Below are 16,818 nucleotides of genomic sequence, written 5' to 3'. Positions count from 1 at the left end.
TGTTCAAGGTGATTGAACGTTTTTTTAAAGATGATTTCTCAAAATAAGTCCTTCGTATTTAGGCATCACTAGCACGACTATCATTGGGATATGCTCCGTAAGATCGTTTCGATAAAATAGTTAAACACAAGGCTTAAAATAGTGATCTTAAAAGAAATTTTTGATCTAAAACTATACACAAGCGACTTCTATTTATTGTGAATGATCAAGAAAATATTCATTAAATCAAGAATATTAAAGAAAAATTCTTTCATACTGACAGGATGAGTCTACTTGACTGAACTCCATGTGTTAAGTCCCTCATTACTTGAGCGAAAGTAAGGCAAGTTATTTGACAGAATAAACTATGATACTGATAAAAATCTTACTTTTTCTCTTTAATTGAGTTTACAAAGATCTAATATTTATTCTGACATAAACCAAACGGAGAATCTTCGATGCTATCCTAAGAGGACAGATTGCCTTCGCAGTTGATCCATGGACATATCTAATGTTTGTGTGGAAGATGTTGAATTTAGAATCAAAACTGAGGTTAACATCATTTCAAACTCTCAATATGATTCTTTTTTATATATCTTGATGATATATTTTCACATACTGTTTGCATTACTTTCTCCAGAAAGTGTCTTGATCTAATACCCCTTAACCATGCTCGTAGAACAGTCAATGTGATTTGGTCTGCAAAGATATATATATATATATATATATATATATATATATATATGGCAGTAATAACTCTTCTTGCATCCAAGAAAAAAAGTCAATTCTTTTGACATACATCTTCCCATCTCTGTGAGAAGACCTGATGGGTAGTCAAACATTGTCTAACAAGCGAGGCAAAGGAGAGATTTTTCTTTTTGAAGATTTAAAAAGGAGGGATTTTTCATGCAAATTCGGTCTTAATTAATTTTCTGCTGAAACAGTTTTTAGAGGAGCAATCCGATTTGACTTTGACCACGAATGAACTTCCAGTCTCCAACGCTGACTTCAGTGGCATCGCCGTCACGCTGTCGGTCAACCACAGGAGCAGGTAAGTGGGGGTTATCACCGATACAAACCTCGAATGTACGTACGATATACGTATGGGTGGGCAAAAGACACTGCCTACGTGTACGAGCGCACCGCCAACTGACGGGTAAACGGTCAACCGTTGGAACAGTAGAGACGATAATAAACGCAGAAAAAAAGGAAAGAATATGGGATTAATTCCAAATAATCCCCACAAAACGAGGTATAAAAAAAAAGGAAAGCCAGAAGCATCGTTTCAAGAAAGCGACGCCTGTAGATTTGATGGCGCGGCAGCGTCACCCGTTGCCCGAGATCAGCAAAATTTATCGCTTTCCATTATCGAAATCCCCCCAAGTTTCGATACATGGCCAGGGGTTAAAAATAAGAGCCGGAGAGATCGAAGCAGCAGCAGCAGCGGCGGCGGCGGCGGCGGCAGTGGGTAGGGAGTGGCCGTCCTCCGACGCCGCCGCTCCCGAAACCTAGGGTTTTGGCGGCGGATTTGCGTCTTCGGCGCTGTAGATTCCACCGAGATTGCTCCGCGGTGGTCCGATCCGGGCCGGGTCGCGGCTGGTTCGCCTTTTGCTTCGAGCAAGATTCGTTTTGTATATATATATATATATATATATATATATATATATATATAGGGCCTCGATCTTCTCCCCCTCCCTCCGGGAGGTCGACGGGTGTCGCTTCGTCGCTTGCTTCCGCTGTACGGATAAGGGTTGGGGGGTTGTCGTTCTCGGTTGGGGATTGCCCTTGCTTTGGATTTATCAGGAGATTCGGTTTTGTTGCTCCGAGGGGTTGGTGTGGAGGGGGAGCTTCTGGATTATTCGGCTTCGGCCCTGTGTAAGGTTGGAAAGTTGAGATTTTGAGGGTGTTTTTTGGTTTTGTTTTTTGTTTTTTGTTTTTAAGTGCGTTCCCTGTGGAGGCGGCGGCGGCGGCGGTGATGGTGACGGTGAATGGGGAGTAGGACAGGTGGGGTTGGAGTCGAAGATGGTAAGCTAACTGCGGCCGGGACGGAAAGCTCTATTTCTTCGTCGACGGTGGTTCAGAACACGTATGTCTCTTCTATGCTTTGTCCTTGCCGTCGTTCTTGATAAATCTGGTACCTTTCGATCTCTTGATATAATTTTGAGTTCAGCTACCACTGTCATGGTTACCTTAGGACTACTCCTGCTTCATGTTGCTGTGATCAGCTCTCTTTGCTCTAGAATTAGGAGCTATGATACCTTGTTTGTGGTTTTATTCTTCTCTATATAAACTGTCTACTTCGTTATATAACAGCGGAAATAATTATAAACAGCAATTTTTTCAACCTCGATATGAAATTGTTAGAATGACGAATGTGGATGCTGGATAACGTGAAGTATTATTTATTGAAGTAGTATGTGACTTGACACTGATAGCTCATCTATCAGTGTTCTTAAATTATTCAATCTTTTATATTAATTTCTTGCATTGAAGGATAATGCATAAAAGAAAAGAAGAAAAAGATGATCATGCAGAACTTCTGGATTCTTGGAAAAGAAGATTTTCTTTATGGTTACCTAGTACTTGACCTTTGTTTTTGTTATAAAGTTTACTTGGCAAAAAGAAAGTCTCCTTTTGTTAAAAGGGAGATGGAAACTATCGACAGAAGTTTTGATTACTACACTAAATTTCAACAGTGCAAAACAGGAAGTAACCATTGTACTGTATCATTAGCTTGGTCTTGAGAGATGAGCAGATATTTGTCATCAAAATTCTAACTTCAAAAAAATTGTTTCTGTTTATTTCTTAAAAGTTTTGTCATATCAAGGCTATAGAATGTTATAGGTAGGTCTTTAATGATCAATAAAATTTTCTCATCGAACTTTTAACTTTGAAACATTTTCTTTACTCGGTCCTGGTAAATGAAACCACGTTGAAGAGAATGGATAAGCAATATGTCCAGTGTCATAAATTTAAAGCTCATGCTGATTTGGTGTATAAAAATGGAGTTATCAAATTATCTCAGAAACTTCTTACTTTTCTTAAATCTAGATAGTCCTTGACTCACCCCTTTGGTTCGGGGCTTTCTAAAGATTAAACCCCAAGTTGATTTTTGGTAGTTACAAGTGCACACTTGTGGAAATAATTAGATTCAGCCTGTGAAATGCAGTACATAAGTGGGAACTAGTAAATCACCATGCTGTATATTTACTAGCTTGCATTTGATCTACTATATGGATTGACCTTTCAATCCTCAGCAACTGCTCCTACATAATAGGTTCATTAACTTATGTAGTTTTAATAGACGATTAAATTAAATCGGTTTTAGGACCTAGGTTACATGATAAAGAAGCTATCAATTTTATAACTGCCTAGGAGACTGCTTTTTATTGATGTTAGAGAAGTAAGCTTCCAATAACAGTGAAGAATGTGCTTTTGACTAAGGTTTTTTTCACCATCATTATTGTGATATTCTGGTTCTATTTTGGCCTAGTCCCATTTCAAAAGCATGTTGGTTTGGTGGTATTCTATTGAAATATGTCAGCATGGCTGGGTCGTGCAATTTATGCTCTTGATATACATATATGTGCATACATATATGCATATGTATATTCACATATATGTGTTGTATATACATCTTTGTATGTATGCACCAATATTTTACTATATATATATATATATATATATATATATATATATATATATATATTCATTTTTTGCCTTTTACTCTAGAACTTTGTCAGTTGTTCTTCTAATGGCTAAATGCCTTCTGATTTTCTTTAACAATATCACAGAGGGAAAACAGAACTAGAGGCAAAATATGATAGCAGGATAATTTGAGGTGGCAAGATATTCTGTATTTGCTTGAAGGCTGGAATTAACTAAGCTTATAGTTTGATCTCTTGCCTCTAGATCTAAATTATAGCAGGACCCATGTGTTTATGCCAAATAGTTTGGATTAGAGGTTTGGCATTGCTAACATTTTATTATGTATGCAGATCTCTTTAAAGTAAGATTTCACATGTTCTTGTCTTTTGTAGCATCATGTGTGTTTAGCTAGTTGCTGCTTGTAGAAAATAGTTATCATTTTCCCTATCCTGATACCAGGTTTTAGCTTCCATAGATATTACACCTTCAGCTGCTAGAGTTGAGTCTTTGACGTCACCCCAACAGAAGGGATACCAGCCTAGCTCGGTCTATTTTCCAGTGGTCAGTTTGAGAACTGGAAAGAGATCACAATGGCAGATGTGAGTCCTAGGACAGATACCTCCACAGATGTGGATACTGATGACAAAGATAAGAGGGTGATTTTCTTTGCTCCTTTGTTCTTTAGTTAGGGATATGGAAAAATCATTCATTTTAATTATTCTGCTTTTGAAACATTTTTTACTGCACTATGTCCAAGTACCACAAAATAGAATGCTATTTCCTCTGATGCTTATGTTTTATGCATATAAATTTGCTGGCAACAAAATTGTATATTACTGTTTCAAGTGAAATATTAAAGAAATTTAGACTGCCTTGAGGTTAAATGACTTTCATATATGGCTATATTCATCTCTTGGCCATCACTTTGTTGGATATTTATGAGCATCTATATGTCGATTGGAGTGTTTTTTCTGTTTGCATCATTCCCAAGTCTCAGAAATTTCATCTCATGGGCACTAATTGTCCTGGGTTTACCCTGAACTTGTCTAAAAATTGGAGCTGATTCTGGGTTACAGGTTAACATTAGGTTGTTGTTTGAAAAAAGAAAATTATGTCCTTTGCTGCAATGTTACTGGTTACTATTAGATTATGATCTAAATCACATTTGATGATCTCTATATTAGATTGTTTGTCGTCTTCCATAAAATGTATTGTTGGAAACAACCAAGTGAAAAACGGAGACTAGAAGGTCTTTAGTTGTACCCCAGCTTTAATAGATAGGATGATCTTTTTAACTATTTAGTCATGCATGTAGGGTAAACTTACTCCTAGGATTTAATTTATGGTCTTCTTCCTTCTGAAGGACCTGGTGCATTCATAGTAACTAAGAGTATCGTAACTTGCAAGTATGATGGCAGTGTTAAAACCACTAATTAATTTATGTATATTAAGGATACAAGTCTGAGGTGGTTATGTTGTGTTGGTTTTCATTTGGAGTGGTATATGCTGCTGCCATAGCATGGTGATATGTTCACAGAAGCAGCCACAGAGAAAAAAAAAGGGGAAAAAAGAGAGGAAAGAAATTGAACAAGTAGAACTATGTTATCTTTGCTTTTAAGCAACGGTCCATCGTCTTTATCATGGAGAGGAGACCATTAACCAATCTTACCTCTATATCAAAGTGATCATTATCTCCAGTCTGGAGGAGGGTATAGGTCCATAGCCCTATCTGGAAAAGCTTAAAGGATCGAGGTACTAGATGGTGAGACTGATCAAGATGGCAAAATGTAAAGGCCGCTAAGGTGGATGGTAGATAAACGAATTATTAGTGACACTCTTGTGCCAATAAAGGGAACGAAAAGTTTCCCTAGCTGATTTGGTACTTACAAGGGATTTTTGAATGTATAAACTATCCTAATAGATTACTTAGGTCCAGTTATATTTAATCCAGTCAAATATTGCAGCAAAAAAAAAGCGCTTTATGGTATATTTCATTAATTTGGGCCAAAAGGCAGCTGGTCCAAAATCTGGTTTGGGTTGGCTACTACATAATGGGCCATATGACTATTGTAGTCTTAAACTTATTTCCTTGTTTTATGTTTATATCTTTGAGCTATGTTTTCAGATCAGGATATGGTAAATTGCCATGAATAAGATCAATGGTTGTTCTTTTTTTTTATTTTCAGAAACATATTGTAAGCAAAGACAACTAAACCTAATAGACCATTGGCAATAACGTAATACAATGCTTTTTTAAGATTATAGACCTCTGAAAAAAGGACTATAAACCACTTATGGCACTGGCAGAAATGCAATCTCCATGATTAATAATTTGTTGTAGCTACATATCAACAAAGAATTTGACTGATTAGAGGATTTATCGCTATGACCACTACATGTACATGGAATATGCTTCATGTTCCAAAAAGTAGTTACTTAGTATTCAAATTTTGATATGGTCTATGGCTATGTATCCTTATCTTTTAATTTTCAGTTAGAACGAGGACAACATGCTGTTGTTGCAGCATCTGATTCTAGTGACAGGTCGAAGGACAAGACACTGGACCAAAAGGTACATGTTTGTTGCATTTTCCAGTTAATTGTTGCCTCCTTTTTCAGTAAAAAATATACATTTAATTATATAGAAAATTATTTTCGAACAGACAGTTCGTCGACTGGCTCAAAATCGTGAAGCTGCAAGAAAGAGTAGGTTAAGAAAAAAGGTGATTAGTCTTTTTCTTTGCACTTTTTGCAAGTTTTGGTACTTCCTTTGGTTAGCACTTGTAAGAGTATTATGGTATGTTATTGGGATATGGGAAATATTTATTCTTAGATGTTGTTATTAGAAATTACTTGTTGTCAGGTAAATTAACCCTGCTGTTACTTGTTCATTCACCTTACCCGATTTTAATGTGCACTCTATAGCTTCAGAATAACCTTTCTCTCATTTTCTTGATTGGGCATGGTAAATAAGTTAGCTTTAGCATATTTTGGAAAAGTAATCCAATTTGCAGTATCAGTTGTTTGCAGATTTTATGTTAATTTCAGTAAGATATATTTCTAATTATTTATATATTCTCCTGTCTTCTTAATTTACAAGGCTTATGTACAACAACTAGAGAGTAGTAGACTGAAGCTAACTCAACTTGAGCAGGAGCTCCAAAGAGCTCGGCAGCAGGTATGATCCTTTTCCGCGAACATTTCCTCTTCTCTATTCTATTGAGACCTTATCTTTTCTTTTTTTGTTGCCAATATTGTGGATTATGTAATCAGGTTGAAATATGTGTTTTCAGGGAATTTTTATTTCTGGCTCAGGAGATCAATCCCACGCCATGGGTGGAAATGGTAATTTCTACTGCATGATCTCTTCATCTGACATTGAGTTTATAACAACCTTGTCCATAATTTGTGTAACATAAGAGCATATTTTGTAGGGGGAGAAACACATTTGTTCCATCTTTGCTAGTTGTACTTTTTGTTTACATGAAACTCTCTGCTTGAGGCAACTAATGAGAAATTATCATAGCAAGGGTTCACAAAAGTACATCCTTCAACAAAATTGTTCAGGTTCTTGTATAGGAAAATATTTGATCATCATATTGTAGCTTTTTTGTTGAATGCACGAGGAATCTTTGTTTTCTTTACAATATCCTCGGTATTGAAACACAGATTTAAAGTACTTCATTATGGTTCTTTTTGGTCCAGTTAGGCAGAATTTTATGTGATAAACTCGGATGTAATTGACTCACACACAATTTATTAAATCTTTTATGCAATTTATTCATCCCCACATTTATTTATATTCAGGACTAATCAGCTAATCTTCTTTCATATTGTAAATTCAAAAATTATACCAACGAATTGGCGTCCTACCTTTGACACATGCTGGTACACATTGTGTTTTAGTTTAATCGCTTCCTGTCCTATAATCAGTGGCATGCTAAATGAATATTGCAGGGGCGTTGGCTTTTGATGTAGAATATGCACGATGGCTCGAAGAACATAACCGGCAGATCAATGAGCTGAGATCTGCAGTGAATGCTCATGCCAGTGAAAATGATCTCTGTGTTATCGTTGATGGTGTCATGGCTCAGTATGATGAAATATTTAGGCTTAAGGGCATTGCTGCCAAGGCTGATGTCTTTCATATATTATCAGGCATGTGGAAGACACCAGCTGAAAGGTGTTTCTTATGGCTGGGAGGATTCCGTTCATCTGAGCTTCTGAAGGTGCAGAACTTCATACCTTGTATTTATTATTATTTTTTCTAAGCTTTTTTTCATGCCACCAGAAGTTTCATCAAGCAAACGGGTTTGGGATGGAATAAATTCAAATTGGGTTTCTTTTTTTAGTAACATTTCTAATCATGGGCTTTCTTTTGGTCCCCAAATAGCTGGGGCATGACTATTAGTTGTTGTTGTGGGGCTACTTTGGGTGGTCCTTTTGTCGGTTCATTAGTTCAGTTCTAATTGTGCTTTATCTTTGCAGCTACTTGCAAATCAGCTGGAGCCGCTTACAGAGCAGCAAATGATGGGCATATGCAACCTTCAGCAGTCATCGCAGCAAGCTGAGGATGCTCTGTCTCAAGGGATGGAGGCGTTGCAGCAGTCCTTGGCAGAAACACTGGCTGGGTCGCTTGCCCCCTCAGGATCTTCAGGGAATGTTGCAAACTACATGGGTCAGATGGCTATGGCAATGGGAAAACTTGGAACTCTTGAGAATTTTCTTCGCCAGGTAAATTACTTATGGTTTAATACATGACTCTGCATCAATATTAGGCCTTTGCATACCTTGAATTAGTTCTCTGTCGTATGGTATTTTCATTTGTGGTCGGGGTTCTTTTAAGTCTTTTTAGGTGTCTCGGCTCATCCGCCACTGTCGGTCCAGATGACGTTGCAGTAACTTTGCTTTTCACTGGCAAAAGAATTACCGAGCTTGAAATTTACATTATTCATCACTAGGTCTTTTCTGTTTATTTTTCTAGGCCGATAACCTGCGACAGCAAACCCTGCAACAGATGCACCGGATATTAACTACCCGTCAGTCGGCACGAGCGCTTCTTGCCATACATGGATACTTCTCACGTCTTCGTGCCCTGAGCTCTATTTGGCTAGCTCGGCCGCGGGATTAACAAGCCCTCTGTTCCTGTCGAGCACATTACTTCCTGTTCTAGGGCTGATCTGAAGTACCTCTCTGATATGTTGCATTACTAGCTCCGGTACTATGGCTGGACACCGGTGGAGCTAATTCAGATCATGTATAGCAAAGTATGGTACTCCTTCCTTCCTCCTTATTCATGCAGTGTACTGTTGCTCATGTAAGAAAAAGACCATCATAATGTCATTCTGCATGCTCGTAGCCTCGTTTAAGAAAATGATTATTGAAATAATCAATGAGAATTTGTTGCTAGGATTTTAATCTGTTTCACCATGAAGAATCAGACTTTGAAGTGTTTGATGTATTCATGATTTTGATTACAGTACAAATGTCACTTAAAATCTTGTTCAGCTTCAATCAGTTGTATCGATCCCCTGTTCCTTCTGGGAAACAGGCGATTGAGACCTCTTCGCATAGTATCGATCAGCTGCAGGCCATCGTCTTCTTCATGTCTGCATTTTGCTGCCGTTGTTTGATGAGCGCTGGTAACACACTTCAGGTATTTAATCGATTACAATGCATAAGATTTCAGTTGAGCCAATCAGGCACTCATGCCCTGCCTGAGCTCGAAGAAGTCTTCCGATTAGGCCTTCGTGTACTTATTCTGCCCTCCTCACCCTCCTCCGTGCAAGTTTCCTACGCATAGTTCCCCCTTCATCCCCGAGCGTCGCCTGCTGTAAACCGGGTTCTCAATCACGTCGGGACCGGGGCAATGGGGTTGAAATCTGCTTGCCTTCCGTCGCCGTGTCATCCACCGGTAGCTCTGGCATGTCTTTGCTCCGTCTTGATCAGTTTCCACACGGTCTAGCATTTCTGCACGGCTTTGCTTTAATATTTAGGTGCTCATGCACGTTAGTTGTTCGATTGAATGCCATTGCGAAAATGGAACGCGTTTTAGGTGCACGTAGGTAGCTATTCCATATATGCTCAGCAGTTTGTGTATCATAAACTTCCAAGTGGTACAAAAACTTGCAACTAAAACCCTACTGTATCTCATACGAACAGGTCTTTTTCCTGTGATTCTCCCCAAACAATCGGAACCTACTTTGCTTCTGGGATGCAGAACATGCTGAGGAGAGAAGCAGAATAGTTAATTGATGCCAAGTAATTGGCTTCACCATAAGAAGATGATAAGTTCCACATCTTCAACAGGCCTAGGAATTGTGCAAACTATAGAGCTTTGCTAATTGATTAGGTTGATGCAAAAGACAAAGAGAGATCGGGTAGTGTTCTTATCACCTTTACAAGTGTTGGCCGTCGATCACTGCGGTGGGTATGTGATTTATCTTGTGCCAGTCGAGGCCTCTCTCCTCCTTGCACCGTTCATGCAGCATCGGACAGCTTTCTACGGACAAGCATTGCAGTGTCGCAGGCAAGCCATCCTCCGGCAATGCGGTGATCTGAGGGCACCTAAGCACCAGAAAGCTATGGAGGGATGGAAGGGCACGAAGCCCTTCCGGAAGAACTTTCAAGTTCATGCATTCGGAAATCTGCAAATATTGGAGGGATGTTAAGAATCTTATCTCTTTGAAAACCCAGCTGCTCGGATCAGTGCATGAGTTGATTCGGAGCACTTGAAGCGACTTGGGAAGACGAACAGCATCTGCCTCTGCTACCGACATCAGCTTAGGACAGTTCTCGACATCCAAGTGCTTGAGGGAGGCCAGTGACTGAAGCCCGCTGCCTTCTGGCGGAACCACCATGTTTTCACAGTGATAGATCTCTAGTCTCCAAAGCCTGGTCAGGTCCGCCGGTAGAGATTGCAGGTCTGAGCAGTTGGATATGTGCACCGAAGAAAGAGAAGTGATGGCAGGCAATCGCCTCAATTTTGGACAGCGCACGATGCTGAGCTCACGGAGGCACGGGAAATGGGTTTCGGTGACTCCAGACCACTCCAACCAAGCTGTCATGTCCTCCAATTGCAGCACTTCTAGGGATGGAAAATCACCATCCCTACCATGGCCGCAGAACTCCGGACCAAGATGCTTGATCCCATCCAGTCCTTGCATTTCTAGGTGAGTAAGGAAGCGCAGCCGTCCCAGAGGTGGGAGGAGGCTGCAGTTGCAGTAGTGCAAGTACATTTTCGTAAGGCTAGAGAAAACTGGATCTCCTACCCAGCTGAGGAACCTGCTGCCATTGTAGCCTTCTATATGAAGCTCTTTGAGGCTCTCATGTGGTTGCAGGCATTCGAGTATGTCCTCATCTCTAAAGCTGCCCGCACTGTGAGCGTTCCATTCTAGTTGCAGCTTCTGCAGATGTTGTTTGTAGCTCAATCTGGCCTGTCTTGCTTCTTCGGCATCGGCCACATTCTCCAGATTCAAAACGCAGAGACTTCCTCGGATCTCCGTCATATCTTTCAGCTCCGATATCCTATGTCCGATCTGCTGATGAATCTTGAATATAGGCAGTTCCTGGAGGCAGGTCAGTTTCCCAATCCCAGCCACACTCGAGATCAGTCTGCTGTCTTCTTCCAGATGCCGTAGGTTTATCAGATTGGTTATCCCTTTGGGTAACCCCAGAAACACTCTCTCTGTCTCAAGGTCTGCAAACTATAGAGCTTGCTAATTGATTCAGGCAACCTTGCAATGGCAGTGGCAGTCAGATCCAGGTACCGGAGATGCACTAAGTTGCCGATGGTTTCGGGCAATTCTTCGAGGAAACTGTCACTGAAATCCAGCACGCGTAGGTATTTCAAACGTAGAAATAGATCCGGTGGAATCTGGATGACACTGGAATTGAATCCATATAGTGTGACAAGCGTGCGCAAGCTTCTGAATCCAAACTCTGAATCCAAACAAGGAGGTCAATGAAAGATGGCGAACCTTGGATTCCCTGCAGCCTACAGTCTTGTGCAATGAAACGTGTTGAGATTCGATTCATAGTTATCTATCTACATAGTTATCATGATTTAGTGGTTACAGGATGATTTCAACAACCACCTCAATCATGATCTAGTAGTTATAGGATGATTTCAATAACTACCACAATCATGATCTAGTAGTTATAGGGTGATTATAACTAGGTCCTATAAATAGGACCATAGTTCATGAAATAAAAATATAGAGAGTGTGTGCACTTGAGAATATCTTGTAAGTGTTCTTGTCAATCCTCCTGTTTTTAAATACTACATTAGTTTTCTTGAATCGAAATGATTCTTTTTACTCGTATCGTAATATTCTGTTTTTTCCTTGCTCCTCCATCCCCAACATTTGTATGCAGATGACGAAATCAGGTTGAGGGAGAATAGAAAGAAGGACTCAAAGACATTGTTCTTCATTCAACGAGCTGTACAAGAGATGATCTTCTGAAGAATTGCAGTAGCGATAACCTCAAAGCAAGCTTGGTTGATACTTTAAAATGAATTTCAAGGCTCATCAAGGGTGATTACGGTAAAATTTCAAACCCTTCGTCGTGAGTTTGAAATTTTGTTCATGAAAAGTAATGAATCGGTGCAAGATTTTCTTTCTCGAGTAATTGAAATTGTTAGTCAAATGAAATCTTATGGTGAACATCTTCCTAATCATATAATTGTTGTAAAAGTTTTGAGAATTTTAACTCCGAAATTTGATCATGTTATTGTCGCAATTGATGGGTCAAAAGATTTATCTACTAACTATTAGATCATGTTGTTGCCGCAATTGAGGAGTCAAAAGATTTCTCAAATGCACGCACTCTAGGACATAGTTATAACCATCCTATAACTTATTGAAATCATCCTATAACTTTATATCATGATTGATTGAGGTGGTTGTTGAAATCATCCTGTAACCATTAAATCATGATAACTATCTAGATAGATAACTATGAATCAAATCTCAACAATCCCCCTTGATTTATAGTTGTATATACCGATTTGCGATATAAAATAAACATGCTTTTGAACTGGAAGCGATTTGGTGAGGATATCTGTAACTTATTCATTTGTTCCGCAACACTTCATTGTTATGGCTCCACTTGCTATAAGATATCGGATGAAATGATAGCGTATCTCTATATGCTTCGTTCTTCCATGAAACGTTGGATTCTTCGTCAAGAACAAAAAGAAGCAACGGAAATATTTTGTGACAATAAAGTCACAATTACAATGATGAAGAATCTAACGTTTCATGGAAGAACGAAGCATATAGAAATACACTATCATTTCATCCGAGATCTTATAGCAAGTGGAGTCATAACAATGAAGTATTATGGAACAGATGAACAAGTTACGGATATTCTCACTAAATCGCTTCCAGTTCAAAAGCATGTTTATTTTATATCGTAAATCAGTGTATGCAACTATGAATCAAGGGAGAGTGTTAAGATTTGATTCATTGTTATCTATCTAGATAGTTATCATGATTTAGTGGTTACATGATGATTTCAACAACCACCTCAATCATGATCTAACTAACATAATCATGATCTAGTAGTTATAATGTAGTTATAACTAGGTCCTATGAACACTTAGAATATCTTGTAAGTATTCTTATCAATCCTCCTGTTTTTAAATACTACATTAATTTTCTTGAATCGAAAGGATTCTTTCTACTCGTATCATAGTATTCTGTTTTTTCGTTGCTCCGCCGTCCCAACAAAACATTCGTCGATAGAGACGTATCATAGTATTCTGTTTTTTCGTTGCTCCGCCGTCCCAACAAAACATTCGTCGATAGAGACGGACATGCATCGTCGAAGTACTCAGCTCCTGTGTCTTCCATCTGCTTCGTACCCTGGTGTTGCAGGAATCCTTGCCCCATCCAGATTTTGACCAGCTTATCTTTGTCGAACTCGTAACCTTTCTGAAATATGGAGCAGTAGGAGAAGCATTGTTTCAGATGCGAGGGGAGCGTCTGATAGCTCAACTTGAGAGGTGGCAAGATGTCGTTCTCATTCGCCGGCAACTCCCAGAACTCACTTTTCAAGATCTTCCGCCAGTCGACCTCATCTCGTCTCGCGAACAACATGCTTCCTATGGTTTTGGCCGCCAATGGTATGCCGTCCAGCTTCGATACGATCTCCTTCCCAATGGCTTGCAGTTTGTGGTTCCCGGCGAATTCTCCTCCGGCAAATGCGGACCTCCTAAAGAGGGTCCAACTGGCATCCTTCGATAGCCTCTTCAAATGGTAGGGAGGCACTGTGCCCATGATTTGTGCAACCCGTTTGATCCGTGTCGTGATCACCACTTTGCTCCGGCTCCTACCGGCGTTCAGGGGAAGGCGTGTTCTGTCCCAGTTAGCACGGACCTCATTCCAGACGTCGTCGAGTATGAGCAAGAACCTCTTTCCTCTCAATTCCTCCACCAGAGTCTCCTGCAGCATGTTTAGGTCGGTGAGATCGGATTTCTTCTTGGTTGCAGCTTCTACCATCGACTTGGTGAGCCTGACGGCATTGTAGTTGCAGGAGACAAACACCCACATCTTGAGATCGAAATGATTGGTCACCCTTGCGTCGTTGTAGACTTCTGAGCCAGCGTCGTCTTCCCGAGACCCCCGAAGCCGACGATGGGAAGGACCGGCAAGTTCCTCGAGGAAGACTCTTGAGACACCAAGAATCTTACAATCTCATCCCGGTCTTCCTCTCTGCCGAGCACGTTCGACTCATCCACCAGTGAGCTCGTCGGCGGCCGACGAAGACTTTCGGTTCTGCTGGTACCGTCGGTCAGCTCTCGGAGTTGAAGGTTGTCTCGCTCTTTCGCCATCTCATCGAGTTTCTTCCTGATCTCCATGATCTGATGCGCCATCCTGCTGCGGAGCAGGGCATGTCTCAAGCCGAAACAAGAAGAGAAGACACGGAACACCTGCCAGGTTCGTTCTCCACCCTCCACCTTACGCCGCAGGGCTCGGAAGTTGAACGCATCCAGCAAGTCATCGGCTTCGTAGGCAATGTCTTTGAGGTGCCGAAGCCAATCACGCACGGCAGCGTTCCTGATTTGCTTCTCCTCAGCGTCCTCCAGCACGGCGTGGATGGTGTCGAGCGTGCGGGAGAGCTTGTTCAGCTCCTTGCTGACTCCGAGGATCAATCCCAGCTCCTGGCGAGCGGCGATGAACGCCCTCTCGAGCACCACCTGCATGAAGGCCGACAACACGGAGTCTGCCGACATGATGCAAGAACTTGCTGGTGCTACGCGCCTCGCTTAGATTTGCCTCTCTCTTCCGAAGATCGATACCTGATCTTGAACCGGTAAAGACGCCCATCGACCTCTCGTTGTTCAAGATGTGCATGATAATGCCTCGTTGACTGACTTCCTCTTGATGCTGATATAATAATATCTCGTCGACATGACTCATCTCTTCTCCACTCTCTGCCTCGGTGCTGGTGCTACAAAGCTTAACGGAGGATCATTCCATGCTCACGGGAACTTTCCCTCAAATAACTGGATAAACTCACAGTTCACTGCGAAGACCAGGTGAGATGGGACGTCGATGGTGGCATCTTCGGGTGCAGATCCTGGTCGGTCACACTACAAGATAAGGATGAGTTGGCTGATGACGAAGACCAATTCAATCTTTGGTCTTAGATTTCCGTTGATAGGACGAATGCTAAGCCATACTCGTCCTCATCCTGCCCACCTCCTCGTTCTCATTTAGGTGTTTTTATATCTCAGGTTATCACTCTATTTTATCTCAATTAGTCTAGTACATGATGCCACGAACTCTACTACCATCCGCACTCATCAAGATTCCAACATCTTAAGAGTGCTTGATGCCCATCGAACCGTCGGTCAAGAGGATACTTCAATCCTCGATTGTGAAATTCAACGAATTATAATACCCCCACTCTGCCTCATCTAGATCCGAAACCTAGTTAGTGAACTCGACGGAGGATTTATTATAAATATAACTACGAAAGATGGATAAATATTTGAATGAGATACAATGAGAGTTCCAACAATCAAAATGGGAGGTATTGGTCGACCTCACTTCAAGTCGGTCATCGTTCATCTAAAAAATCTAAGAGAAATCGATTCCAGCAAACTTTTGTCTCTTATCCTTGAAGCGTTCAATGGTAACACCGACCCGATGGAGCACATTGTAGCATTCCGTATCTGGATATTATTATATGACACCTCGGATGCCTTAATATGCCATGCCTTCCTGACCATATTAAGAGGCATGACATGAGAATGGTACTATCGCCTGAAGTTGCTTTTTATTTACTCTTTCGCCTAGCTAGCAAGAGAATTTGAATTTCACTTTCTCGAGAATATATGACCTTGACCTTCAAGAACAATACTCCTCGGAGTCGGGCAAGAGGAGGAAAAAAACAATCATAGATTTTGTTACTTAGTTCATAAATAAGATTCGATGCATAGTAGATGTCTATTCATCACTCATAATGTAGATATTCATGATGGGACTTAATCTCTCTCGTATTTTTTGATTATTGATAGAGAGGTCACCACTACTATACTCAAGGCACTTCACTGAACTAATCAATATATTGCCACAAAGGCAATGGTCTCAAGTATGAGGAGTCACGTAAGAGGCCAAAGCAAGAACGGTCACAATCAACCCTAACCCCGAGGTCATCAGAACGGAAAAGAAATAAATAACCCGAGTTACCTCACCCAAGGCCTAAGCTGACCCATCTAAATATGACTAGAGTCAATTCTTCCTATAGATAAAGGAGAAGGGGCTCTAAAGAGACCCTCACCCAATGAAGACCTCGTTAGTAAAAAAGAGATAAGTCCAAGTACTATCGGTTCCATTGAGATTACAATCATGACACTAAAGAATATTGTAACCTGAAAAAGTATATTGAAGAGCTCATATGACATAGGCACCAACTCCTTAGGTCGTAAGCTTTATGCTTAAGCTATCATTGAAAATGTCGAATCTCGGATTTTGATTATGAAATCAATTGATGAAGTTATGATCTAATATGCGTTTTGAGTAACGTGGGAATAATTTCGATCATAGAAAGTTAATTTGATTAAAGCGGGAAGAATCAGACATTAGGCCGGAGTGAACATGTCAAAAGATTGGACTTCGAGCCGAAGGATCGGTCGATGTGCCGGCATAAGGTCTTCGTGCCATGAGTTCAAGCATCAAG

At 40.6% G+C, this 16,818-nt stretch overlaps 2 protein-coding genes across 9 annotated transcripts; one reads left to right on the top strand and one right to left on the bottom strand.

Moving 5' to 3' along the window:
* Positions 1–1,293: 1,293 nt before the first annotated feature.
* LOC135585471 (transcription factor TGA2.2-like) lies at positions 1,294–9,054 on the top strand. 8 transcript variants are annotated; one of them, XM_065100825.1, is made up of 9 exons: positions 1,294–2,065; positions 4,103–4,283; positions 6,122–6,199; positions 6,273–6,350; positions 6,728–6,805; positions 6,921–6,972; positions 7,585–7,856; positions 8,116–8,361; positions 8,612–9,054. In XM_065100825.1, the coding sequence occupies exons 2-9, from the start codon at positions 4,218–4,220 to the stop codon at positions 8,756–8,758; spliced, it is 1,017 nt and encodes a 338-aa protein (XP_064956897.1). In that variant the 5' UTR covers positions 1,294–2,065; positions 4,103–4,217; the 3' UTR covers positions 8,759–9,054. The 8 variants fall into 8 exon arrangements, with proteins under 8 accessions (XP_064956897.1, XP_064956899.1, XP_064956896.1 ...); XM_065100827.1 differs by having other exon boundaries at positions 4,094–4,283; XM_065100824.1 differs by having other exon boundaries at positions 4,087–4,283.
* A 1,683-nt stretch (positions 9,055–10,737) lies between these two features.
* Positions 10,738–15,058, bottom strand: LOC135607613 (putative disease resistance protein RGA3). The gene is given in 4 exon segments (XM_065099564.1): positions 10,738–10,839; positions 10,899–11,326; positions 13,448–14,227; positions 14,230–15,058. Coding segments are annotated over 4 exon segments (1,947 nt in total). The 5' UTR covers positions 14,867–15,058.
* Between the last annotated feature and the right edge of the window lie 1,760 nt (positions 15,059–16,818).

The sequence above is a fragment of the Musa acuminata genome, chromosome BXJ2-3, assembly GCF_036884655.1.
Source record: "Musa acuminata AAA Group cultivar baxijiao chromosome BXJ2-3, Cavendish_Baxijiao_AAA, whole genome shotgun sequence".
Taxonomy (NCBI): Eukaryota; Viridiplantae; Streptophyta; class Magnoliopsida; order Zingiberales; family Musaceae; genus Musa; species Musa acuminata.
This window is presented reverse-complemented; position numbering and strand designations above follow the sequence as displayed.

What these genes read in the sequence shown, in the direction of transcription:
- LOC135585471 (XM_065100825.1), top strand. Translation starts at nt 4,218, where the DNA reads ATGGCAGATGTGAGTCCTAGGACAGATACCTCCACAGATGTGGATACT. An exon ending in CTGATGACAAAGATAAGAGG is followed by an intron (nt 4,284 to 6,121) that starts GTGATTTTCTTT and finishes TTTAATTTTCAG; the next exon opens with TTAGAACGAGGACAACATGC. An exon ending in AGAGTAGGTTAAGAAAAAAG is followed by an intron (nt 6,351 to 6,727) that starts GTGATTAGTCTT and finishes TTAATTTACAAG; the next exon opens with GCTTATGTACAACAACTAGA.